At 41.2% G+C, this 24,646-nt stretch overlaps 11 protein-coding genes across 11 annotated transcripts; 7 read left to right on the top strand and 4 right to left on the bottom strand.

The window, feature by feature from the left end:
* Window positions 1-133: 133 nt before the first annotated feature.
* SIP3 (Sip3p) lies at window positions 134-3,778 on the top strand (the record flags this gene model as incomplete). The annotated part of the gene is made up of 1 exon (XM_003680654.1): window positions 134-3,778. One exon carries the CDS (start codon window positions 134-136, stop codon window positions 3,776-3,778), a length of 3,645 nt encoding a protein of 1,214 aa, XP_003680702.1.
* Window positions 3,779-4,286: 508 nt separating this feature from the next.
* On the top strand, window positions 4,287-6,539 carry DSL1 (Dsl1p; the record flags this gene model as incomplete). The annotated part of the gene is made up of 1 exon (XM_003680655.1): window positions 4,287-6,539. The coding sequence occupies one exon, from the start codon at window positions 4,287-4,289 to the stop codon at window positions 6,537-6,539; it is 2,253 nt and encodes a 750-aa protein (XP_003680703.1).
* A 228-nt stretch (window positions 6,540-6,767) lies between these two features.
* ATX1 (copper metallochaperone ATX1) lies at window positions 6,768-6,989 on the top strand (the record flags this gene model as incomplete). Its single annotated transcript, XM_003680656.1, has 1 exon — window positions 6,768-6,989. The coding sequence occupies one exon, from the start codon at window positions 6,768-6,770 to the stop codon at window positions 6,987-6,989; it is 222 nt and encodes a 73-aa protein (XP_003680704.1).
* A 195-nt stretch (window positions 6,990-7,184) lies between these two features.
* Window positions 7,185-7,667, top strand: LTO1 (ribosome biosynthesis protein LTO1; the record flags this gene model as incomplete). Its single annotated transcript, XM_003680657.1, has 1 exon — window positions 7,185-7,667. One exon carries the CDS (start codon window positions 7,185-7,187, stop codon window positions 7,665-7,667), a length of 483 nt encoding a protein of 160 aa, XP_003680705.1.
* Window positions 7,668-7,677: 10 nt separating this feature from the next.
* On the bottom strand, window positions 7,678-8,727 carry LIN1 (U5 snRNP complex subunit LIN1; the record flags this gene model as incomplete). Its single annotated transcript, XM_003680658.1, has 1 exon — window positions 7,678-8,727. One exon carries the CDS (start codon window positions 8,725-8,727, stop codon window positions 7,678-7,680), a length of 1,050 nt encoding a protein of 349 aa, XP_003680706.1.
* Window positions 8,728-8,975: 248 nt separating this feature from the next.
* ORC5 (origin recognition complex subunit 5) lies at window positions 8,976-10,397 on the bottom strand (the record flags this gene model as incomplete). Its single annotated transcript, XM_003680659.1, has 1 exon — window positions 8,976-10,397. The coding sequence occupies one exon, from the start codon at window positions 10,395-10,397 to the stop codon at window positions 8,976-8,978; it is 1,422 nt and encodes a 473-aa protein (XP_003680707.1).
* A 134-nt stretch (window positions 10,398-10,531) lies between these two features.
* On the bottom strand, window positions 10,532-17,167 carry POL2 (DNA polymerase epsilon catalytic subunit; the record flags this gene model as incomplete). The annotated part of the gene is made up of 1 exon (XM_003680660.1): window positions 10,532-17,167. The coding sequence occupies one exon, from the start codon at window positions 17,165-17,167 to the stop codon at window positions 10,532-10,534; it is 6,636 nt and encodes a 2,211-aa protein (XP_003680708.1).
* A 407-nt stretch (window positions 17,168-17,574) lies between these two features.
* Window positions 17,575-18,498, top strand: YIF1 (protein transporter YIF1; the record flags this gene model as incomplete). Its single annotated transcript, XM_003680661.1, has 1 exon — window positions 17,575-18,498. One exon carries the CDS (start codon window positions 17,575-17,577, stop codon window positions 18,496-18,498), a length of 924 nt encoding a protein of 307 aa, XP_003680709.1.
* A 138-nt stretch (window positions 18,499-18,636) lies between these two features.
* On the top strand, window positions 18,637-19,494 carry CWC23 (U2-type spliceosomal complex subunit CWC23; the record flags this gene model as incomplete). The annotated part of the gene is made up of 1 exon (XM_003680662.1): window positions 18,637-19,494. The coding sequence occupies one exon, from the start codon at window positions 18,637-18,639 to the stop codon at window positions 19,492-19,494; it is 858 nt and encodes a 285-aa protein (XP_003680710.1).
* A 347-nt stretch (window positions 19,495-19,841) lies between these two features.
* TDEL0C06110 (uncharacterized protein) lies at window positions 19,842-23,408 on the top strand (the record flags this gene model as incomplete). The annotated part of the gene is made up of 1 exon (XM_003680663.1): window positions 19,842-23,408. One exon carries the CDS (start codon window positions 19,842-19,844, stop codon window positions 23,406-23,408), a length of 3,567 nt encoding a protein of 1,188 aa, XP_003680711.1.
* An 87-nt stretch (window positions 23,409-23,495) lies between these two features.
* Window positions 23,496-24,566, bottom strand: UFD1 (polyubiquitin-binding protein UFD1; the record flags this gene model as incomplete). The annotated part of the gene is made up of 1 exon (XM_003680664.1): window positions 23,496-24,566. One exon carries the CDS (start codon window positions 24,564-24,566, stop codon window positions 23,496-23,498), a length of 1,071 nt encoding a protein of 356 aa, XP_003680712.1.
* Window positions 24,567-24,646: the final 80 nt, after the last annotated feature.

A 24,646-nucleotide genomic window follows, 5' to 3' on the forward strand; every position in this document is an offset into this window, starting at 1 on the left:
CTTCACTAGGCGCAATTGGTAAACAATTCCTATAGTTACAATAAAAGGATCTTTTACATATAGAGAAAGTAAGGAGCCAGCGAGAATTTGTGCAAGTTTGAAGTGCTTGAATGAACACATTGTGGGTGTTATTATGGTAGAGACGAAAAAAGAGTTAGAATGGGGTAAATTGAAGCTTGTATCTGTCGCGTTTAAGGAAGCATCGCTTGATACCCCATCCTTCAGAGCATCTGTGAACTTCTTCCATAACAAAGTGCAGTCGTTTGAGGATTGGATTGAAAGGAGTGTTGCGTTTTTTGAAAATCGGTATACCGCTAGTTTTGGGGACTTCCAGAGGGCTCAACAAACCTTTTTAACCCAATTGCTGCCACCTCCGGTGGTTCTAAGTAATGGCTTCGTCGCCAATCAGTCCTACACACCACTGTTTGTTGAATTCTTTAACAATGAATATTCTGATTTCTCAACAAAAGTCCTAAAAATGCTCTCTTGTGCTGATAGCGGGTATCCCAAGGCTCTTCTAGAACTTATGAATAATGCCATCGAACCTTACAAGGCAAGGAGGCTGGACTTTGAAGAGATCCAGGCTAAGTATGACACTATGCTAGCAAGATACAATGCTATGAAAGTATCGAACACGAGCATTGAGCCAGCGGCAATACGAGACGAGGCGTTCCAAATTTACGAAGTGAGGAAATCTTACCTGAAAATGTCTTTAGAGCTGGTTGGGGCTATATCAACACTGAAGCTAAGTTTAGATAAGTTTCTGTTGCAAGCTACAGGTCTCGTTGAGAACAACGATATTTTTATGCTTAAAGACATTGGCAAGAAAGTCGATCTTACAGCAACGATCACAGAAAACCTCAGGTCATATTCTGCATGGGTTCTGAATGCCATTGAGGCTGCCGAACTTATGCAGAAGGACATAATCCAGGCCAAACAGCAGGTGACAGATTACACTTTGGCCCAGATTACTCCTTCCCGTGAGATTTCTGATTATAACGTCAAGGAAATCAACTTTCCCAGTTTAATGGCTAAAAAGGCTGAACAACCGTTAGCTGCCCGCGAAAAATCAGGATGGCTGTATATGAAGACGACAGTGGGGACACCCAGCAGGCAGGTTTGGGTCCGCAGGTGGTGTTTCTTGAGAAATTCGGTGTTTGGGCTGTTTCTGATGTCGCCTTCCAAGACCTATGTGGAGGAGAGTGATAAGTTCGGTGTTCTTCTGGCTGCAATAAGGTACGACTTGGATGAAGATCGAAGGTTTTGCTTCGAAATTAAAATTAATGAAGGCAAGACTTCTGAATCAGTCGGAAGTAACCAGATTAGGATTGTTTTACAAGCAGAGAGTCTCAAAGATCTGAAAGAATGGTTGACTGCTTTTGAAGCTGCTCAGCGATATGCTGTGCGTTCAGACGTTAACAGCCCCGAGCATAATAATGCATTCAGGCGCTTTTCACCAGAATACTTTGAATTTGCCTCGAGTACAACAACAAGTGTTGACCAGCTCATCACGACATATGATCAGAATAGCTTAAACCTGTTTGAGATTTTGGACCGAAATTTGACAGATTTCGACCTAGCGTCTGTGCCTGGGCGCAAATTTTATCATTTTCAGATGGCTTCGACTCCCATTTCGACTAAGATGACTCAAGTGGCAATCTTGGGAAATCTGTACAAACAAGGTCCCTGGCTGCCGAGTGCAATATTAGCAAATGTCTGGGGTTCTGCTAATTGGAATGATTACGCAACTTTTTACGAAAGTCAACAGCGAACTCCGCTAATTAATGGTGTAACACCTGATGGATCTGTTGCTTATCCAGACTTTTTTCCGGAGAAAAGAAGGATTGAAGACATCCAGTTCAAAAGTCTCTTCTTCAGCATCAACGAAAAACTTATGAAGTTTCCATCTGACCTACTTCTGTTCAACTTCACGGCTTTTTGGTGTCCAAATAAGAGACAGAAATTTTCTGCCATTTGCTATGTCACAATAGATCGTATTTTTTGTTATATGGATTCCATGGGTTTCATCTGTCTGACTCATAAAAGGTTGAATGATTTGGCCTCTGTAGAGGTGGACAACACGTCCGACTTTTCGCTGAAGCTCTACGAAGTCGATGGTACTCAGCTGAAACTCCACGTTTTCTTCACGGATCGCAGAGTGATTGCCACTAAGCTGCAGTGTTTATTGGAGAATACTGCGCTGAGCGCTCCTAGAAGTGAAGAAGACATGCTACGACAACTGGACCAAATCGACAGTGATTTTCAAGAGAAAAGAAGAGCTGAAAAACTGGATGAAGCAAAAGGACCCCTCATTCAATCCAGTACTCGAATCGATAGCAGCAATTCCAATGAGCTCTCTAAATCCTTCTGGTCTATAAATGCCACATCTGCGCAGACAATGCAACGACGCAAAGAATTTCAGTACCAATTCACACTGATGTATCACCACGTTTACGATATTCCCTGTAAAGGTCTAATGCACGTTATGTTTGGAGATAACTCAAGCGCTTTCCCGCGTAGTTTGTTCCTATCGAACAAAGATAGTAACTCCAATATTAGCTGGAATTGGATCAAGGAAAGTACAGCAGATGGCAACATTCAGCTGGTCCGAGCCCTTCAGTTTCGTTTGAATATGACTAACAATTTTTTGAATAACCTTCATACAGGGAAATCGCCGCTGTTTACAATCAATCAGAGATTAATCAAAGCCATCGAAAATAAGTATTATGAAGTTGACCAAGATCCGGTCATTGTCAAAGTTCCTTTGTGCCATCTTCTGCGCATAAAGACGAAGTACGTCATTGTGGAAGCACACGAATCATCAGCTAATAGTGGTCTTCCGTCTGCTTCAGGCTCCCTGCTGTATTTATACTACAAAGTTGAGTTCATCGACGCCAAAACAAAGAAAGTTGTGGAAAGTCAATCCATGATAGAAAAAATGATTTTAAAGTTGGCCATTCGTTCAACGAACAAAGAATATCTCCTACTCAGAAAAATAATTCGATATTACTTGGAAAAGATTGGTAAACATGGAAAAGTTATCAAGGCAATCAAGCTCTGCGGTATGATCGGAGTTGCGAATATTGGAGAAGCCCAAGACACGAAGACCTCAAACTCACCGGATAAAGGAGAAAACATCGTTCATTACACCGTTTCTATCCTTTTCAAACTTTTGTTGAAGCTGCTGGTTTACCGAGTTACGAGTTTTGCGCTTTTATTCATCAGGCTCGTCTTTAGCTTGATTCTCACTACGATTTCCAACATTACGCATATCAACAAGAACCTACTATTTGGCCTGTTAGCATCCGTCATCATCAATGTTTTCTTATCCGGTAAATCAACCATCGCATATTGGGCAGCAAGGAGAACCGAGAATGTGTTCCACGACTACATGCAGGGAAAGCATGATTTTTCGGTACAACGAGCAATTAGCATTAAAGATATCGACCTTTTATCGCGGACTTTGGCTTATGAAACCGACAACATACCATTCCAAAAATTCAATGAATCTCATGCCGCAGAGAACCAAAGATTTGGCACTTCAAGGCTAGAGATCGCCGAAAGGAGAAATGACCTACTGGTAGAGCTCAAGATCCTACAAAACATGGAAAGAGAACTAGTAAAAGGTAATTACAGAACTTTTCTACTTAACGAACTAGACAAATGTCATGCCATTGAAAAAGAGCTCTCCCAACTGTGGAAAAATGACACCAAGTTACAAGACTACTGCTGTAGCTGCAGCGACGAACTACATAGGCTGAGTGATCTACTACTATGAGCATACTTCACCTCGGTTTTTTATATAGCATGCCCTAACAAGTAAAGATCATCAAGGCGGGTGATATGAATTTTTTCATCAACTCTTGACGTATAAAAGAGCCGACTCTCAAGAAATCTAATTACAACTGTGCTTAAAGAAAGTATAGGAAGCGATTTTGCACTCACTGTTCATCTACGTACATGTCAGTAAGGCTACTGCCGGACCTGATGAATTGATATTGATGTCAAATTCGCTTCCTATATCTTGTTTTTTTTTTGTTAGTCCACCCGATTGTTATATGATGACAACCATATCTCAGCTCACTCAGATCTACAAATGATCGACAACGATTTCCTATCCAACATTCATCAATTTAACTGACTCGACAATCGTATGGACTAGCACTGATAGAAGTTCTTAGTAGTATTATGACGTTTACGGTGATAATTTTTGTAGCGATGTCTTAAAGAAGGGTTGTGATCAAGTATGATCACCTCTACTCAATCCATCGATCAAGTGGGTTGTTATGGCTTCTACTAGGTTAGACTCTGCCTCTGATCGGATAGAGAAGATCTTGGCCGATCGAAATGGAATTCTGCATCAGTTGGAGGATGATCCAGTGCTAATCAATGATGAACTTCGTGAACCTTCAAAGATAGATACTGACGCTATTCTGAAGAGAGAAATGGGACTCAGTCGTGAGTTACGTGAATATACAGCTTTGAAAACAGTTCCTTCTTTGGTGTTGGAGTTCAAGACTAATCTACACTTGTTGGAGTTTGAAAACTCATTTTATTCCTTACAAACTTTACGTAAGAAACTTCGTGATTTCTCTGAAATTCTCAGTCAAAGTTATGGATTACAAAGGTCAGTTGCCACGTATGTGGATAATATGCATTTGGATTTAGTAAATTCATTGTACTCGATTTTGAACGACGGCTTTTGGAAGATCGGTAGTGATTTTGTATCCTTCCAAGAAAAGGTGGCATTCGGTAATGACAGGGTCGATATAGACTACGTTGATTTTATGGCATCCATGGTAAGTCTCTATTTCCCACAAGGCCATCTGGACCCCAAGTCGTGGATAATCTCTGATATGATCCTAGGGACTATGCAAGAGACAGTCAGAGCCAAGTTGGACTTCATTTTGAAAGAGTATGTCAAGTTGTCAGGAGTTACTAACCTAATTAAGTCTTGCATATTTGCGCAAAGCAGTGAAGCCTTATTGGAAGATAATAATAAGACGCTCAAGTTCAGGCAGTCAAGTAAGAAAGGTGATGAAAAATTCAAAGAGACTTTATCCTCTTTCAAGAACGTTTTACAATTTTTAACTGAGACTGTTGTTTCACAGGATAAGAAAATACTAGCTGAACGACTGGGCCCGTCAATATCCACCGAGCTGATGAAAAGCATCAAGGCTAATGCATCGATCATATTTCGCCCTGAAAATACACATTTGAGGGATGAAAGTCTGGCCATAAATTTGATATTGAAAGATCTATCAGAAAACTCTGACATTTGGAGTTACAACGGCTCAGAATTGGAGAGACTGTTTAGTAATAGCGACATCCCTACCAATTTACAGGTAGACAAGATTCTCCAAGATCAACTTACCGAATTGAGAGCATTTTTCGCATCCAAGAACTGGCGTATTCTAACAACCATTACGGCAGCTGAGCCTACAAAAGGTTCATCAAAAAAGACTACTGTCAGAACGAAGAGATTTTCATCGTCATCTAAGAGATCAATAGCGGATGATTGGACTTGGGAAGAAGAGGCCGAAGACAATGGATGGGACGAGCACGTTGACTTAGATTTGGATGAAGCTGATGAAGACACTAGTAGTCGCAAGTCCAAGAAGGAAACAAATAGCGAAGCCGCAGATGATGCTTGGGATGAAGCCTGGGATGTCGACATCGACGACGAAGAAGAACAAGAGAAGTCTTGCGGTTCCACTGATACTGCCCCAGAACGTAAAGTTTCTCAATTGCCCATGAAAATCATTCAGCTGGTCGATAATTTCCGAAGACGTTGCCATGAGATGGATCACGCCAAATTAGACAAAAATCATTATAGGTACAAGCAGAGCGTACTTGAAACTTTGATAATGGCAATGGCAGAACGCCATTTCAAGGAAGATTGGTGGCAGCTGTTTTTGGACATGAAATATCTCCTTCAAAAGGATCCATCATTATCACGTTTTAAAGAACTGACACACAATTACTTGGAGCTCAATTTGAAATCGAGAGAAGCGATTGTCTATAAATTAGTCTGTGGGCAGCTTGATGAACTATCAGAAAATGAAATGGACCCGTCCTGGGCCATTACAATCGATCAATTGATACCGTTCATTCAAAATCAAATCCTCAAACCGCTTGCACGAGTAGGCAAAATTGACAGTGACCGTTGCCTTACAAGTTTCCTAAAGTTCCTATACAACGACTGTATAACGGACAACATCCTACAGTGCAAGATTATCTCGGAGAGAAATTCAGAGAATTTGTCTGAGTTCATTTCACTCGTGTACTCCAAGACAGAAATCAGTGGTCTTAATGGCCATACTGATTACAGAGAGAACCGAGAAAAATTCGCCATCATCGGCAAGTTTCTACCGTTGCATCTAAAGGAGATCATGGAGATGTTCTATAACGGAGATTTTTACCTTTTCACCACCGACGAGCTGGTCCAGTGGATTGTTCTGCTGTTTGCTGAAACGCCATTACGCAGAAATGCGATTGATGACATATACGAGATCAGAAACGCTAACATTGATGGATAAATATGGTTCAAGTGATGGTATTCATCATACCTTTCACTTGCACGTGATTCTCAAAGAGTGGTTTGATCGTGGAGGGGGTGCAACTTAAACTTCGATGTTAACATGAGCAAGACTTCAACCAGAGAACTCTTTATTCAGTCGGATTTGAGTGTAGTATATAAGCTTCAAAACAACTAGAGGAGGTTTATTTGGCAACTAGTAAAAATTGAAGAGCATACAACTATTTCAATGTCGCAACAAAATCATTACCAATTCAATGTCGTCATGTCATGTTCTGGATGTTCCAATGCAATCAATAAAGTACTTTCTAGGCTTGAACCGGATGTCTCCAAGATTGAGACTTCACTTGACTCTCAAACTGTAGACGTTTACACAACTTTACCTTACGAGACTATATTGGAAAAGATTCAGAAAACTGGTAAAGAGGTCAAGTCAGGTAAGCAAATTTGAGATTATCATAGATCTTCCATTAATTGTGTATTTTTTGCATAGTTTAAGCGATAGCATAGTTCGTTTGTGTATGGATTCTTAAGGATTTACAAAGTTCACGATGATTTACGCTTTTCGAGAAGCCTTTAGTCATCTCTTATAAAATACAGCGAAACAGGCAACAGCTAGTAAAAGAGACTTTAGTAGATATCGAGTATGGATACTGACTATCTGCTAGGCTTGGAAGAGCAATACTATCAAGAGGGATACGAGGAAGGTGCGCAAGAAAAGGCCCAACACAATTTCACCGAGGGCAAGCAATATGGACTGCAGGTAGGGTTTCAACGATTTCTGATTCTAGGGCAAATTCAAGGGCTTATTGAAGTTATTGAGACTTGTGGAACGCCAGGAACCTCTATTTTAAAGAATATCGAAACCGTGCGTGGATTATTGGCAGATATCAAGATGGACAATGATGATGCGAATGTTGCTGAGTATGAAGCTAGGATCGTCAAGATTAGAAATAAACTGAGAACAATTTTGTTACTTTTACAAAGACAGACAGAAAATAAGATGAAAGATCCATTAACACTCGATAAAGTGGAAAAAGTTTCAATGATCATAGCTGGTCAACTGAAAGGCTACGTCGACAACGAAGAGAGCGAAGCCGAGGTACGAGATCAAATGCAAGACTGGTGATTTTTGAAATTTACATGAATGTTATGCTATCTATGTGAAGCCAATTCTGGGGTTTGTCTGGTTCGTCTCGCAGCCGTACGGCTACGCTGTTTTTGAAGTAGGACAGCTTCCAGTATTGCATCTGATAGTTCGTGTACGGTCCGTGCACAATTTGTGGCTTCCTGAACCACTTGAAATTCCACAACTGCGTTTTATAGTCGTCATCTAGCGGGAAATCCCCTAGGCTCTCTTCCCTCAAGAGTTTGACGACGTCCGAGCGTTTTAACGAGTAAACGTCATCAAACCCTTTCTGTTCTAGAATGTTGATGAGGTCTGAAAGCAATTCGATTGAATTTATTATGAACTCCTTGGAAGATTCGGACATTTTACGTAACTTGTTTAACCTTATCATTGTTTCCATGACTGTTTCTTTCTCGCAAAGAAAATACTTCAATCTAAGTAAGGCTTCGTCAATCATGTAATGTCTCATAGTCTCTTGTAGAGTTTTCTGGTTTTTCTTTTTAATGGTAGTGGCCAATTTCTGTGACGCCGCAACCTCTTCAACATTCTTTACATCGTCAATCCAGAGATCTTGATCCTGAATGGCATCATCTTCATCCTTCTGTGTCTCCACATAATTGCCTTCCTTATCGAAATACCCGTTTTTTCGCTCTTCCTCAATGTTAAATGCTTCAACTTGAACCTCTTTGTTGTCATCATCATATAGGCCAGCCTCGGAAGGACCGTTTATGTCCTCGATATTTTCTTTGTTAAACTGATTGTAATCCAGTTCTTGATTAGCAGACAAAGCTTTCCTTGTTGGGAGAACGACGGTTTCATCTTCATCGACTGCAAACATGTCATTTTCATCATTATTTGCATGTTGGGGTTCATCTTTCTCGATGGTATCTACATTATCATCGCTATCATGATTATCGGAAGAGTCAGATTCGTACCCAGTTAAAGAAATCTTAGGCTTCTTTCTGATGCCCTCAAAGGCCTGCTCATCTTGATGCACATTTTGATCATTTGTTCGGTTCAGAGGTCGCCTCTTTGCGGATTTGGGGTTCCATTCGGACATCCTTGGCTGATTAAGTCGTATGGTACAACTTCTTGCTGCTTTGGTGTGGCAATAATCCTGATATATTTTAGAATATCTCTTAGCCTTTTGTTTTAACAACTTGCAAGCACTAAACGTTAATTTCCCGTGGAGACCAGTCCAAGGAAAAAGTTGAAAGTAATTGGCGTTCGCTCGAAGCGACCGCCATATGATTGTCAAACTATATAGTTACGTAAGTGAAGGTGTTCCGACGTCTTGTTTGCTGAACGTCATTCTTGTCCACCAAAATACTGTCCGACATCGAAATCGACTGATTTGCCCACCTCATTTATGATTTCCCAGGGTACGTTGACCCTCCATTTGATTTTATAGTTTAAGAAGTCAATATTTCTGCCCACCGTCGTTGATATAAGCTTCAAGGAATGCAACTCGGCTAAATTTTGGAAAACTTCAACATTGGCCTTAATCAACGGTTCCTCTTTGAGGAAGGCCAGCGACCCGCTCTCAGCCTTTCGCTCGACAGGAAATATGGCTTGAAAAATGGCTAGCAACCTTTCTAAAGGGAATATCGACGGTTGCAAGTATCTGGGATTGGTCTCCATCTTCTTCCTTCGGCCATAGGAGGACCTACCAGTCTTAATATGCGATTTCTTGGAAAAGACACTACTGTCAAATCTAGGCTCTGAGTATGAGCATAGATATGCTGAAATCAGTAAATATTTTGAGATATCCGATAGCTCGTAAGCCTGTGATGATTCAGTTGTAGTATCCAGTGCGTCCGACTCTTCAGGGCTCAATGTATCACCTGTGCTTGAGAAAACCGAGTTTGCAGCTCTATAAAGTGCCAAGGGATCAAATATGTTCTCTTTTGTGATGCTTCCCGCATAAGTTTCCCATTTAAAATCAATCAGGTCGTTCAAAGCTGATATATTATTACCAGTATATGAATGGAAAGCTTGGACAATAAGTCGGATAAAATTCACTGAAACCCCTAAGAATTCCTCGTCAGTACACTCTGTTATTTCTTCACTTATCACTCGCGCTCGAAGAGCGTCACTCAATACCAACTCTTCTGCTTTACTTGCAATTAGAATATCTGTTACTTCATTCACAGTGTACCGGGGAAAGACAATAAGCGGCAGACAATGGGACGAATATTTTTCGACAAAGGAAGACTCTTGTATTGTGTATATGAATTTCAGCTGAACTTTCGAATGTGAAGGTAATAGCTCATGGAGTTTAATAAACTTTCGAAATAAAGCAGCATCCAAGTCACTAAGTTGGTCAAACCCATCACATATGAGAAAAAAACTAAATCTGTCTCCTTGCTCTTCATATTGTGAGAATAAACTATGCAACAACTTCACCAACAGGTGTGGTTCTTCCACGTCTAGCGGATCATGTTCCTGTATGCTGATTTCGGGGTATAAAGACTTCAATCCATTCTGAACTTTTCTAAACACCGCTTGCATCAAAGGTTTCCAACTCACCAGTTCTATAGGCTCCAGCCATTCATTCACTAGGTTATCATTTGCCTCAAAGAATTTTTTTAATGTGTAGGTCTTACCGCTACTACTCTGCCCTTGTATCACCAGATTAGGAGGAGTAAAGCTCGGATCGCTATGCAAAAAAGCAGCCAATGTCTTCACTTGATAGTCACGGAATAGTACATCTTCTAGTGGTCTTGACATTCGCTGTTAAGCATTCAAATTTTGATTTTTTTATTCCAGCATTTTTTCAGTTCATTACTATATAGCAGCTATTACTTTGTAAGTCATCCCGAGGGACCGAAAAAAAGACCTGTTGGTATTAAATATCGATATGACTACACACAAATATCTTCCAATGCACATCTCAGCAAATCGAAGTCGTAGTACTCAGTAACCTGCCGGTACACAAGAGCCTTTTCTATCAAAGAATTTTTCGAAACTGAGCCTACCCAGGAACCAGAACAACTACAGTAAGTGCTCATATTATCTTGCTTCATTCTCCTGCACCTTGAACACTGCAAATCCTGAGTCAGATATGATTCTACATCCGCATATAGTTTCTGTATCATATGCTCCTGTAAGAGCACACGATTGAACTTTTTATGGCAGCTTGGACAAGCAAAGATGGTGGTGGGATCGTCTTTGCAGAAATCAATGTCAGTGGTAAAGAAGCAAAACTCGCATAAAAAGCCATTCACTACTAAGCTCGTGCTTGGATTAATAAATTCTGCTCTCGTATCAAACTCGCGAACCTCGAAGACTTTCAACAACTCCTTACGAAGCTCACGAACCTCTAATAAATTACTCTTAGAAAGAAGCATCACTTGACATAGGTATTTCACGAGCTCTAACAATGGAGCCTTCATCGAGAGGTGAGAGCCCGGTAAGATCGGAAATGTGTACTCAGCGGCATATTTCGGATCGAGAATGAATTTCTTCTCATTTTGATAGAGCTTTTCGATTCTGTTGATCAATGGGGCGGAAAACATACGAGTAAAGTCCGTCAGTGGTCCTTGATCGTCATCGTCGCTGAACCCATCTTTGTTCGTTTTTATTGGCAAGATCTGTGTAAGTCTTTGCGTACCTTCGGTGGACTGTAGGTAGTTCCTTTTCGTCTTGACCATGCTGTCGAGAAAAATCATCATCCAGTCATCAAACTCTGGCTTGTAAATAAGAGGGAGAAATTCTTTAATATGCCATTTTGAGAAAGCTCTTACATCCTGAACTTCTTTTTCTTGAATATCCGTACAAGCTAGGCCCCCAAAATTGTGCTTATCCATCCAAATTAGTAGATCCCAGTACTTTTCGATTCTAAGATCGAGGTAGGTGAAAACAAGGTTCTTCCGTACAGCCTTGATGATGTATTGACCATATGCGTAACAAGTCTCGGGAGAATATTTGTTCGTTTTTACAAGAATTTTGTTTCTATCAGCGTAAGTGACACTTGAACCTAGATTATGAAACTCGTTCATCAGTTGAAGTAAGGATTTTTTAGTCAGATTGCGAACGTGATATCTTAAAGAGGGATCAAACAGTTTGGAGTCTGGGTTTTGAATCCAGTTAACAAACGAGTTAATAAGTAGATCTGAAGTTGAGTTGTTCGCCAGAGCGCTGTCCCACCACTCTTTTAGGAGATTACGCAAGACCAACAGCGATCCTCCTGAAAATGCATCGTTGACCAAGTTATCACCGGAATTATGGTCACCGCTATTCAAGCTGTTGGAGACGTCCATTCCCATGGGATCACCTCCTTCGGCTTCATTGATGAGAGCTGATCCAAGGACAGCGTTGATCGTCAAGTTGCCCACTCCGATTTCTAATACAACTTGATCATACACGGCAGGATTATTCACCTCTGGAAAGGCTAGATCGTTCATTAGCCACGAAGTGTTCAGATCAAAATCCCTTTGTGCTCCTCCATGGTCTGGAAGAGGGCTATTGTCATTCCACCACAGCACGTAGCCATCATTCTTGAGCTGACGTGAGTAAAGTACATCTATGACGAACCCCGCATTGTCAAGCTTGAGGTTACAAATCGGGATGCTACTCGACTGGGAGATAGTAACCAAGTGAGACAGCCAGGAACCACAAGAAAGGAAGTGGCTTATCATTTTTTTACTCAGTACCACTTCCCACTGCAGTTGAGGTAAATCTAACTCATTCATGGTGATTTCTACCACTGGGACTTGTCCCAATACCTTGATTCTTTTGGTCAAATTCGTGGGAAATGGTGATTGTAGTAGAAGTAAAAATTGCAAACCCTTCTCCTCCTTTAACTTATTGATTTGAAGCGAGAGCTTTCGATACAGTTTCGAGCGGTCAGCAAAGGCTTGTAGCTCAAAGTCCATATCTTCGTTTAGAGGGAAAAATCGAGAGAACTTAGAGTGGAATTCCTTCTTTTGCTCAAAAGCCTCCTTGTAGATCTGTTTTAGCATGGCTGGGGCTATTTCCTTTGCATTAGAGGAAGGCTTATAATAGTAAATCATAGCAGCCTTACTCCAAGACTTAACGAGACAGAAAAATTCGTAGCCAATATTCGACTTCAAGTGCAAAAGGTAGCTGACGGCCAAAGAGAACCTATTGAGATATCTCTGAGTATCTGCCATAGCCAAATTTCTAAACTCATATCCATTCTGTAAACCTTTACCCAGAGCACCCAAGGTGTTCGACCTAAACACAACGGATGAACCGAGCTCAATAATTGCTCTTTCACTAGCAGTGACAGTACTTTCAAAAATTCCAGAAACATTCATGTAATTGAAAATACCTGAGTCATTCTGCATCTCGTCAATGTAAATGCTTTCTGGCATCGTACATTTATAAAGGTTTTTGGATGTTGGGTCGCTCATTCTAGAGTTATTTGGCAGCGTCGCATTGGATGGTTCCATGACGAGATGCTCCGGTGTAGAGACGTGGGGTATTGATCTGAAGTTGACGTAAACTGTTTTAGGAACCTTGAATTTGAGAACTTGTATTTGACCTTGAATGGAGACGAAAACATCTAGTGTTCCAGGTTGCGCTGAAATTCTATATTGTAATACTTCCCAGGTGGAATTGGCATAAGTTTCTGCTTGTTTTCTCATCAGGCCGCCCAGCGCACTTCTGTCGGCCGAGTTTCCTGTACTTCCGAATAATTGAGCTCTACGTATCCTATCCCTCGACTGAATCTTCCATTTGATCTTTTGGTATTCAAGCCACGCCACATAATCATCATCCATAGACGGCATAACAGATGGCAACACTAAAGATTCCACTTCTGGAGGTTGCTGCCGCTTCCTCTTGTTTCGATCCTTACGAGAAGATACTTTGGCTATTTTAGAGGTCTCCTTCGTAATATCTGCATTGTTTTTGAAGAGATCCTCAATATCTTTAATTTGACCAGACGCCGGCGCCTGCGAAGCTTTGACTAAGAACTTACTCAATGAATCTTGTTTGAACTTGTCTTCCTTGGTTGCCAATCTTTTCTTTAGCCATACTGGATGCTCAACTCTTGGGACTGGATTGGGAATGTTTTGTAGAGCTGCGGGGATAGTGATAATCTTTTGGATGACCGAAGCCACTCTCTCTTTATAATAATCCCAGTCGATGATAGCGCGAGGATCAAAGTCCTCCAGCGACGTATCCAATGTCCACCTCCGTAGGAAAGATCTCTTTACAGATATTTCTGCTGAAAAGATAGCGACTGGAATGGCACGTTCAGTAACAGGAGCATTTGGCGGCAGGCTACTGATAATATATTTACATTGCAAACCTTTATCTTTCACCATTTCCTCACCTAAAAATTCACCTAGCCTCTTGGCTGTTGTTATGGAGGTTGATTTTTGGCCCTCATATTCCTTCAAGGTCTTTGACATGCTTCTGTTCTCACAAATCAACTCTATCAGATCCTCATCTTCAAGCATGGCCCCCTTTGTGTCCAAAATATCGAACCATCTATTAGCAACAGCAGCAACCGCTCCATAACAGCTTTGTAGATCGTCACCTTCCAGAAATACCTTGAAAAGGTCACTCTGAAAATTTTTGATTAGCTGTAACTCACCTCTTCTTTTCAATTCAAAACCTTTCAATTCGGCAAGAGAGCCATCCTCATTAAACACAGCATATCTCTTTTTGATACCTTTACCTTCCTCCTTCGAAGTAGGTAGAATCATCGCCCTGTAAGGGCCATCAACTTCAAAAAAAATAGAGTTTTCATCATGGGTCTTATATTTGTGCCTCACAGGATCACTTAGTTCCTGGTACTGGGTATTTGTGAATTTCTGATGGACCTTATAGTTAAGCATCGAACAAGGATAAGATAAGAACAAACGTTTGCCATTGTTCATTTGGAAGGAATAGTTCTCGGGAAATGACTTTGGAACAATACACCAAATACCATCGGTATCCAACTCCAACGGCCTCCCTATTCTTTCTACTAAAGCCCTGGCCATTTGAATGATTGTGGCACCTGTTAGACAAGTTATTCCGGCCATTTCCATTGAATACCACCGAGAACCTTTACGCATAACGTATCCATAAAAAGAGTTCAAAATGACTTTGTGAGCTAGTTGCAAAGAATCGTAAAGAACAATCATCTTCTTTGCCTCATCTTTAGCATGCTTGTCAGAAGACGGAATAGCCGCTAATTTACCCTTCCAGGTTTTGGCTAGGCCTTTGAACTCGTATCTTCTATCTCTGAAGGATCGCACGGTATCTGCGTAGAAAGGATTTTCTCTCTGGCACACAATCGATTCTCTCTCCACGACTTCGGACACCTTGACTCTGTGGTATACCTTTCTGCTATAATCTGTCAGACGTTTTTTAATGTGAGTTACCTGCTCCGCATAGGATAGTTCATCAAATGTCAGGAATTTTTTCTTCGAGAATCTGTTTTTATTGGGAAATGTTTCGTTTTGTAGTGCCCTCTTGACCATATTATATTCATCCATTTTTGCTGGAAAGAATTCTCCTCTCCATGACCATTTCAATCGTCTGTCACATGTTTTACCTGGCCTATTAAAATCGCAACTTGCACAGTCTCTTTCACTCTTCATACTATCCGGTTGTAATCTGTTGGTTGTCATTATATTAGGGTACATTGATGCCACATCGACATGATAAATCAAAGGCAACTCGCTTCTTTCGTTTTTTACTTTCAAATCCTTGAGTTTTACAGTAATCTCATCCATAATATCTTGAAAGTTGGTGACATCCTCTATCTTGGAATTGTTTTCGACTTCAACACAAAACTTGAGAGCATGCGGCAGATCGTCCAGTAGCTCATCTATGACAGTGGGATCAACTTTGAAATCACTTGGAATGTCACTCCTAAACACGCCCGCTTCAAGAGATTCCACATGTCCTCCGACGTAAGTCTCTGATTCGAGTAAATGGCCGTCATAAAATCTTTCAATTGGATCCGTGTATTTGTTCGGCAGCATAATGTTACCGTCGTAAGCCTGAACCATCAAAAGCATTTCACATAAGGTACCAGTACCTTTTCTGAGGGTTTCATCGGGGTTTAATGGGATGATTGTGCATAAAGAAAAAATGAATGGATGAACGTATTTCATGTAAAGGTAGTAAGTTGCCACTGCATCAGAAACAGAGTATTCCGAAAGCTGTTGTGGTTTCTCAAATGCGTAGGGTGTCATGAGCTCTGGATCCAGTTCGATTGGATTATAACCTAATTTTGCCTGTGTTACTGCTTTTAAACCTTGAGAACCTTGAGGAAGATAAGAATCTCTTTTCACCCAACGAAAACAGTCCATATGAGAGCAGTAGGAGGATTTATACTCCCCATCGGAATCAGGTGCGAAACCAATCTCTTCAAACATGTCCAAGCCATGAATTTTTGATCGATTTTCAATAAATGGCCAATCGAAAAAATCACCATTAAATGTGGAAATGACTGTGGGTCTAACGTCCCTAATATGCTCAAAAAATCTTTGTAATAATGCTAATTCATCAACTTCGTTAAAGATCGTGAATTGTCCCAAGTATTCTGGCTTTGGCGAATATTCAAAATCCTCGATGTCTTCCGAAATAATCTCTCTATTTGTTATAAGAAAACCTTCTCCGTCGATCATATACGAAATCATCATAACTTGATCGATGGCAGAATCGGGAAACTTTAGAGGAGCCTTCGTGGTTTCGATATCAAAGGCTAACACCACTGGTTCAGCAAATGCAACTTTCTCCTTCAACTCAAAAAACCCACCGGATGTGACTTTATACCATTTACCCACTCGTATTCCCTTGTCAATAGATACTCGCACATGATATGGCACATCGTATTCTCTAATGTCCTCTATCAGGCTTTTAACGTCAGTTTTTGGATTTCCCATCATCTGTCCCGAGTAAAGATTTTTTTGCGTATTGTTGTTCTCATTATGTGCCAAGATTGGACGCAGAAGCTTCCTTGCTTCGAATAATTTATTCGAATTGATGAATGTCAACTTTATGAGAGTTCTCTTCAAACCTAGTAAATGGTTGTCCAAAGATAAATCATCTTTTTCCACAATAGTAACACTCTTAAGACAAGTTTCCAAGTATTTTTTGATATATTCTTCCACTTCAGCAACTCGAGAAGGATCAGAGCACTTTATGAAGAAATATGGGTCGTATGTGATGGTAGACTTGAAACTTCCACCTTCCTCATCCAAGAAATAGAAGTCTACACCAGCGATACCCGTAGCGTCGTTTCCACTAGCTCCCGGTATTGATACAGGTGAGATAATCGTCGGATGCATGTTTGAAAGCCACCCCACACGACCAGGAATCTGACCCAACTTGTTAGCATCCCTCCGCCCACTGTACTGTGGTGCAGTATACCTCTCAAATCCCATCATGTCATCCATCTCATCTATTCTCGAGGCCTGCATAATTTGGTTTGCCGTTACTGCAAAGGNGTTGGCAGTCGAATTACCACCAATAAAACCACCATTTTTAACAACCCTTGCTGAATTGCTCCCCTTGAACCTGTCAGACATACACTAAAGCACAAATGAACCACTGTGGTATCAACCTTTGATGCCAAGTGTTGATTAAAATCGATCTCATCGACTTCATCAAGCAACTTACAGCTGCTTTACGAGTCCCGACACGTGACCGAATCACAATAACGAAGTCCTCAAAACACGTTACAAGCGTCTTCAGAAACCACTACTAGGCTCAAAATGAAGAGAAAATAGCACCCACCTATTGGCAGCAATCAAAGTTTCTTAAATGTCACTGATTAAGTTGAAATCATTGAATTTAGTATTAAAGACAGTCCTCGTGAGGAACGATTTCAATGCCTAAGTCAAGTACAATTCAAACTAATAACTATTAATCTCTGAAGGACGCATTCAAAGCGTGATAACTACTCTAACATACAGCTGGGGGCTTATTTGAGATTATGTCGTACAATCCATACGCATATGGGTCTAATGCTGGGTCCATGAACGACAGGTTTTCACATGAGGCAACTGGGCATACCGCACAACCACAGGTACATGAGAGTCCTGCACAGGATCAATTTGCATCTAATACCAAGCAAGATGGGCCAGGTGGTATGCCATTTCAGAATCCAACAACTTCGATGGCCTATCAATTGGGTCAGAGTGCTTTTACCAACTTTATTGGTCAACAGAACTTTTCACAGTTCCAGGAAACTGTAAATAAGGCCACTGCGGGGTCATCCAGTCTTTCACACTATTTCCAGGTAAACACAGCTTATGTTTTGAAGAAGTTACAGATCATTTTGCTGCCTTTCTTCAAGAGAACAAATTGGCAACGTGTACCAGATACGCAGTCCCAAGGCGGGGGTGCTTTATCTTTCCTACCACCAAAAGATGACGTTAACTCGCCAGACCTATACATACCAATCATGGGGTTGGTGACGTATATTCTCATCTGGAACATGCAAAAGGGCCTTGAAGGTTCTTTTAACCCAGAGAACTTATACTACAAGCTTTCCTCAACTTTGGCATTTGTTGGCTTGGATCTGGTAATTCTGAAGTTGGGTCTCTATCTCTTGGTGAATACTAACTCTCCAACATCTAGTATCACCGAACTGGTATGTTACGTTGGCTACAAGTTCGTTCCACTTACAATGGTTCTGTTCTCGCCCAGTAGACCTCTATACGTATCGATGCTTGCCAAAGTATACCTTTTCATCGCATTTGGCGTATTCTTGCTGAGGTCTGTTAAGTTCAACTTGTTCGTCAACGCTAACAATGACATGGCTAACATTAAGAAATCTACCGTCAAGAAATGCAATTACTTTCTCTTTGTTTATGGATTCTTTTGGCAAAGTATCCTAATGTGGCTAATGGCATAAGAACACATATATACTATATTTTTGGTAAATTAGAGCATAATGAGAGTTTCGTCTTTCAATTTGGCGCTTCTCGCCTATTTTATACACGCTCGCGATGAGTAAAACCATTGAGAACTAAACCAAAGCTAAGCGCTCACTATGTCGCTAGATCTGGAGGGTATATATGCCCAGCAGATCAATCTATATGAGGAGCTAGATATTAAGATCGAAAGTTCTCCTCAGGATGTGCCGCTTGCGTTGATAAAGAAGCAATATAGGAAAATGGCGCTCATGTACCACCCTGACAAGCAGCCGGACAACTCGAGTGCCATTCACAAGTTCCATATGTTGTCATTAGCCACCCACATACTCACAGATGAGTCCTCAAGAGCCGCTTACGATAAATGGCTAGAGAGACGGATCGATAACGATGAACAACGCAATGAACTGATCAACCAGTTGAATGAACGTGAATCAAGAGCTCAAAAGAAAGGAAGGACACATTTTGCAAAGGATATAACACATATACAGGAGTATGGTTCCACATTACGCAAGATGAAACATTTCAAGATTCCGTATGGTGACTGGAAGACTTTGAATCTTAGCCAAACAACTCAGAAATCAAGCCCTGAGCCACATAAATACTATGACAGTTCAACACTGAGAATCGAAGTGCAAAATGTGGAGTCACCGGGAGATTTGGCAGACAAGCATATTTTGATGGAGTTTCTACGACAAATTTTCGGAGTAGAATCCCTACACGACCTATATTACTCCTCAAGAAACGACTTTGCCAATAGCGAGAGTATTGTTTCGTATGTGGTTTTCGAAAGACCAAGAGAATCACAGCTAGTCTTCAAGAGATGGACAGCGAATCGTGATTTGTCCAGCTGGGGGCCAATTTTAGACGTTTCGCCGTGGATTCCCATAAAGTATTACAAAAACTTTACTAAACAAGTGGATCTGGCTCCAGAGATTGCTGCTCTTGTTAACAACAACACAGTGATCATCGACTAAAAAACAACGAGTCTCGTATTCCGCTGAAACTCGGACAAAACAACCTAATCATTGCAAAGAGTCATTAGACGAGCTATAACTGATTGCAAGCACGGCTTGGGCGGCTATAATTGATGTTATCATCGAGAGCGTGTTAACATGTGACCGCTTCCGGAGCATTTCGGCCAGCATTTTTTTCACCAAGCGAAAACAGCCGATGAGATACGGCTAACGTGGTGAGACGATAGTTCCTGTCAAAGGACACTCGCTATCGACTAAAGTACTAATCTTATTGACAGCTCCGAATTAAGTGACGGTTGGGTTCTCGGACGCTGTTACTATCCGGATCTTTTCAAGGGCACTTTAAGATGGCTACTTCGAAGAAGACTGCCAAAACTGGCCGCTTGAAAAGGTTGATCAAGCTATGGAAGCATTATTTTCCATGCGATAAAGTTTTAGCGAAGAGAATTGGCAAATCAACAGTCAACTCTACTGTTGCACTTATTTTCTGTTTGATTCCCAAAGTTCGAGACCGTTTAGGTACGGAACCGGCAATGCTTCCGCTGATATCTGTTATGGTTCATCCTGGTAGACGTGTGAGTGGCACAATTCAGGGAGCTATATATTGTATGACGGGTCTCGTATTTGGGCTTGCGTATGCCATCTTTGGGAGATTTTTGGCTCAGAGGTGTCTTGGGCACTCGTGGAAATATCTTTCGGAGTTAGAGCAGTACGCTGTTCATTATAAGAGGTTTGAAGCTGGGTTGGCGATATTAGCTGTTTTTGAGACACTGATGTTGTTCTTCCATGGCTGGATGAGATCGGTATCGCACCACTATTTTGGTATAGTCTTTCCACTTTTTCTGGTTGTTCATTTTGCTTTTATGGCCCCATTGACAGAAGATTCAGGAGTAATTGCAAACTCTTTTAGCACTCCATTCTACTTAGGTATTGCTATGTCAATCTTTTGGAATTTGGTCTTGTTTCCAGAGTTTGGTAGTACTTTCCTCGGTGATACTACTATCGATACCTTCAACGTGATTCATAAGGCAATAGATGCGTCTATCAGTTTTTTCATCTCGATAGACTGTCTGGACGAAGACAATCCCTACGGGAAACCACCAATATCACTGTCTAAGCTTCTCAAGATGAAGACAGAGATCAGTGACAAAGTTGGAAACTGTTTACTTGTCCTGGATGAATGCATCTATGAAATATCATATTCATACTTGTCTCCAACGCAATTAAAGCCTATAATCGACCTACTAAAGCCACTCAATTTGTATATCAATGGTCTGATCAACGCTTGTCAACTTGATTTCATCCTGCTGGGAAGGCAGCAAAATAGAGAAGGGGATATTATGGATGTACGCACCGACAAAGAGATTGCTTACGCTGACGCTAAAAAATTAATCAAGATCTTAAAAAGACTGAAGGCCCCAGTTTATGGTCTACACAAATCGTTGAGTGAATCCATCTATATCACGAAGATAATATTATCCTATGCCTATGATGTGGATTTCAGCCGTGTAAATTTCAATGATATGTTTCCACATTCAGATCTTCCCAAGTTCAACAGTAAAAAAGAGTTTCCAAACGATTACGATGTCGAAGGCCATATTACGGGGTTAACTGAAGCACTTGTCGAATTCGATTTGGCTTTCAGAGAGGAAATGATTAATTTGGAAATCGACCTCTTAAATCCAGATGACGAAATGTTCTTACTTTCCTCTTTTCTAATGAACTTCAAAGAGTCGGCCAATTCTGTGATAACCATTCTTAATAACGCAAAAGAGATTTATGCCAGTAGAAAGGAAAGAGAAAGCAAGGGTTGGTTACGTGGTAAATCATTTTGGTTTACATTTCTCAGCAATTATCAATCATTCAAGATCTGGTTTAAAGGTAGCCGCTCAAGGGCAAACTTTATTACTGAAAATGAGAGTTTGAAGGGAGCTCTGAATGATGATAACATTGGGGGCCCCAGTGAAATGGTAGTCAGGCGACCTTCTCAAGAGGAGAACCAAATACTCTCACAAACAATGAAACCGCATTCCGGCTCATCTGAAGATAATGAGCTTCCAATCAGTACAAGAGATTCTTCAACTTCGAGCAAAAAGGTCCACAAGGAACCTTCATATTACTTAACTAAGCTATTATTATCAATGGACAAGTTTTGCAGGGACTCCAAAGCTCACTTTAGGTTCGGCTTTCAGGTGACGATAGCCTTGATGTTAGCTTCTTTCCCTATGTTCATGCCTAAGACACGCCATTGGTATATCGAGTATCGTGGTACTTGGATTGGTTTCGTGTGCATCTTATGTTTGGAACCCTCTGTTGGTGGGACGTTTTGGGTATTTTTCTTACGTGCTGTCGGTGTCATTGCTGGTGCAGCTTGGGGTTACTTATCTTATGTTGCCGGTGTGCATCAAACTAATCCATATCTTGAGACCATTATCACAATATTTGGTGCCGTACCTGGTTTTATTTTTTACTTGGGAACACCATATGTCAAGGCAGCCATTATACAAATTATCAGTATCTATATCGTGCTGCTAGCTGCGACTTTGCCCTCACCGATCAAGAGTTCAATTTTGACAAGTTTTGCCAAAAGATGCTTAGCTGTAGGATATGGAGGGGGAATTGCTTTGATTGTACAAGTGTTGTTCTTCCCGATCAAAGCTCGTGATCAATTGAACGAGGAAATCGCATTCGTCTGTGGTTGTATTACAGAAATGGAGCTTCTCTATGCATCGGGGCTTGAAGATGAATCCGGTAAGGAATCAATGACTGACGCCAGGTACAAAAAATTTACCAACATTTCACAGAGTGCAAAGTCTGCGTTGGCTCGTGCAAACGCTTACAAGGGTCTCACCAGACAGGAGCCCAGACTGAAAGGCGAATATACCGAACTTGAGAATGTTTTCACCCAAATAATATTTGTTCAAAGGCAGATCGTCGATAGGATGGATAATGTTGCCTTGTTAAGAAAGCAATATGGCAGTGGAGTACTTGAGGAGCTGAACAATGTTGTGCACCCCTACAGGCGGCAGGTGGTTGGAGGCATCTCATGTTTAATGAGAGCTATTCAGGAAGCTTTTCTCACAAAGACTCCACTACCACAATTTTTGCCTAGCGCAAGAATTGCGCACAGAAGGCTCATTAATATGGTCGGTAGAGCGCTGCACAACAGATATAAAAGTCGGTTGGACCAGTTAAAGCCCAGGCCTATAACTGATAAATTTCGAGACGAAGACAATAGCGATATTGAGGAAGAATTGATGATTAATTCTCGAAACGAGCGTAGTAAAGCCCATAATACTTTGTCTCCGCACGAGTACGCTTTAAAAGAAAGGTTTCTGAGTTGGAACGCTTCTAGCGCCGCGACTGAAGAAGTCATAGAGTATGTGGAAGAGTTGGTGGACCTAACCAAGATCCTAGTTGGTATCAATGAATTCAAGTACGGGTTCCTTTCTAGGCCGCTATATGAGGATTGGGCCGCTGAAGCTGTCACAGGATTTGACGACTTCGTAAAGGGAGCGGAACCGAAGAAACCAGTAAGGGCACGTATGCCAGCTGGTGTGGAGACCTTAACTTCGGAGGACGAGGCTTCTTCATCGGAGAGCACGGTATCGACTGCTGAAGTAGAGCAGCCAGTGGCTTTCAACAGCAAGTACACAGACAATAATGCCCTCAACCTGGCCCGTATTGCATCGCACAAGGCGGGGCGTAACAGTGAAGGCCTACCGGAGAAATTTAAGAAGAGAACCTATTCCATTGGTTCATACACGGACTCTGTCGATCATATGAGTGGATTGTCCAAGAAAAAAACGCTTGGTGACGCAGATTCAAGTTACTACGACGAGGACGATGATTCCGACGATGAGCTTCCTTTGGCTTTGAAGAAAATAATGAGCCATCAAGCCCGCAAGCAGTAATCACCTGTCAAATTTAATTTTAATCATTACTTATAGACGTATATGTTATTTAGACGCAGCATTTCACACAAATTAATTTACTGAAGCTTAATCGATCTCTATTACTTCTGGACTTTTCGGCGTTTTCGATTTTGTAGAAGTATGGTCGGACTTACCTCTTCTTTTATTACTTTTCCTTAATGACTGTCCCTTCCCTTTGAATGCATTCTCCGCAGATGAGGCTTCCTCATCTTCTGATGTCTTTGGTAGTACTATTGGAAATCCAAAAAATAGCTGGCCGTCCGGAAGAGATAACCTCGCTGGCTCACCATCCAACGTAATCTGAATCTTTGATAGATCTGTGTCCCCGTTTTTCTTATTACTCTTCCCCGAAAGTGTTTGCCCCTCACCACTGAAAGCAGTTGTTCCTGCATTAGTTTCTTTCAACTTCGCTACATAATCAATTCTTCTCGCCATAGAACCATTCTGATGTGCCGATAAATCAAACTTTCCTTCCCTCTTCTTCTTTTGCTTTTCCTCTAACTCCTTTTGTTGTAAAGCCTGATAATCTGGCTCAACATACCCTACCGGTGGAGCGAACTCTGTTACCAAGTCCGTTTCAATGACACATATACCTTTCGAAGGAGACTCCGGCTTCACTTCTAAAATCTTTATCTTGTACGTCTTCTCATTATAGGATATTTCAATGATGTCTTCAATCGTCAATGTTGAAAACTTACGCAGTACGTTCTCTAGAACAGCCTTGGGATCGCTGATGTCGAGGAAATCCACTGATTGCGGCTCCAGTTTAACAAATTGCCCCAAAGGAACATCGGTAGAGCCGATTTTTAGCAAAGATCCTGGTTGAACACCTAAAGTCTCCAACATCCATTGTGGCAAATAAGCTCTACCCTCTTCTGCGATGAATTCCAGCACACCACAATGCGTAACTCGACCATTTTCGTTCGCTGTAAGCTCAAACAACATTGGGTACCGTATATTCAACATTGTTAGCTTATTTAAAGCACTAGTAGGCAAAAATATCTTACCACCATAATTGGCATCATCTTTTCTGATTCTATCATTCATCATAGCCACAGGATAGCACCGAAAGAAGTCCTCAAACTTCTGCGGCAGATTAGCATATCCTCCACCAAATGGAGTGAACCCGGAAAACATAACGTACCAATTCTATTCAGATCGTCTTAAACATCAAGTTTTGACTAGTTAGATTAATAGTTAAGGTCTTGATTGCCACC

The sequence above is a fragment of the Torulaspora delbrueckii genome, chromosome 3 (assembly GCF_000243375.1).
Source record: "Torulaspora delbrueckii CBS 1146 chromosome 3, complete genome".
In the NCBI taxonomy this organism is placed as follows: Eukaryota; Fungi; Ascomycota; class Saccharomycetes; order Saccharomycetales; family Saccharomycetaceae; genus Torulaspora; species Torulaspora delbrueckii.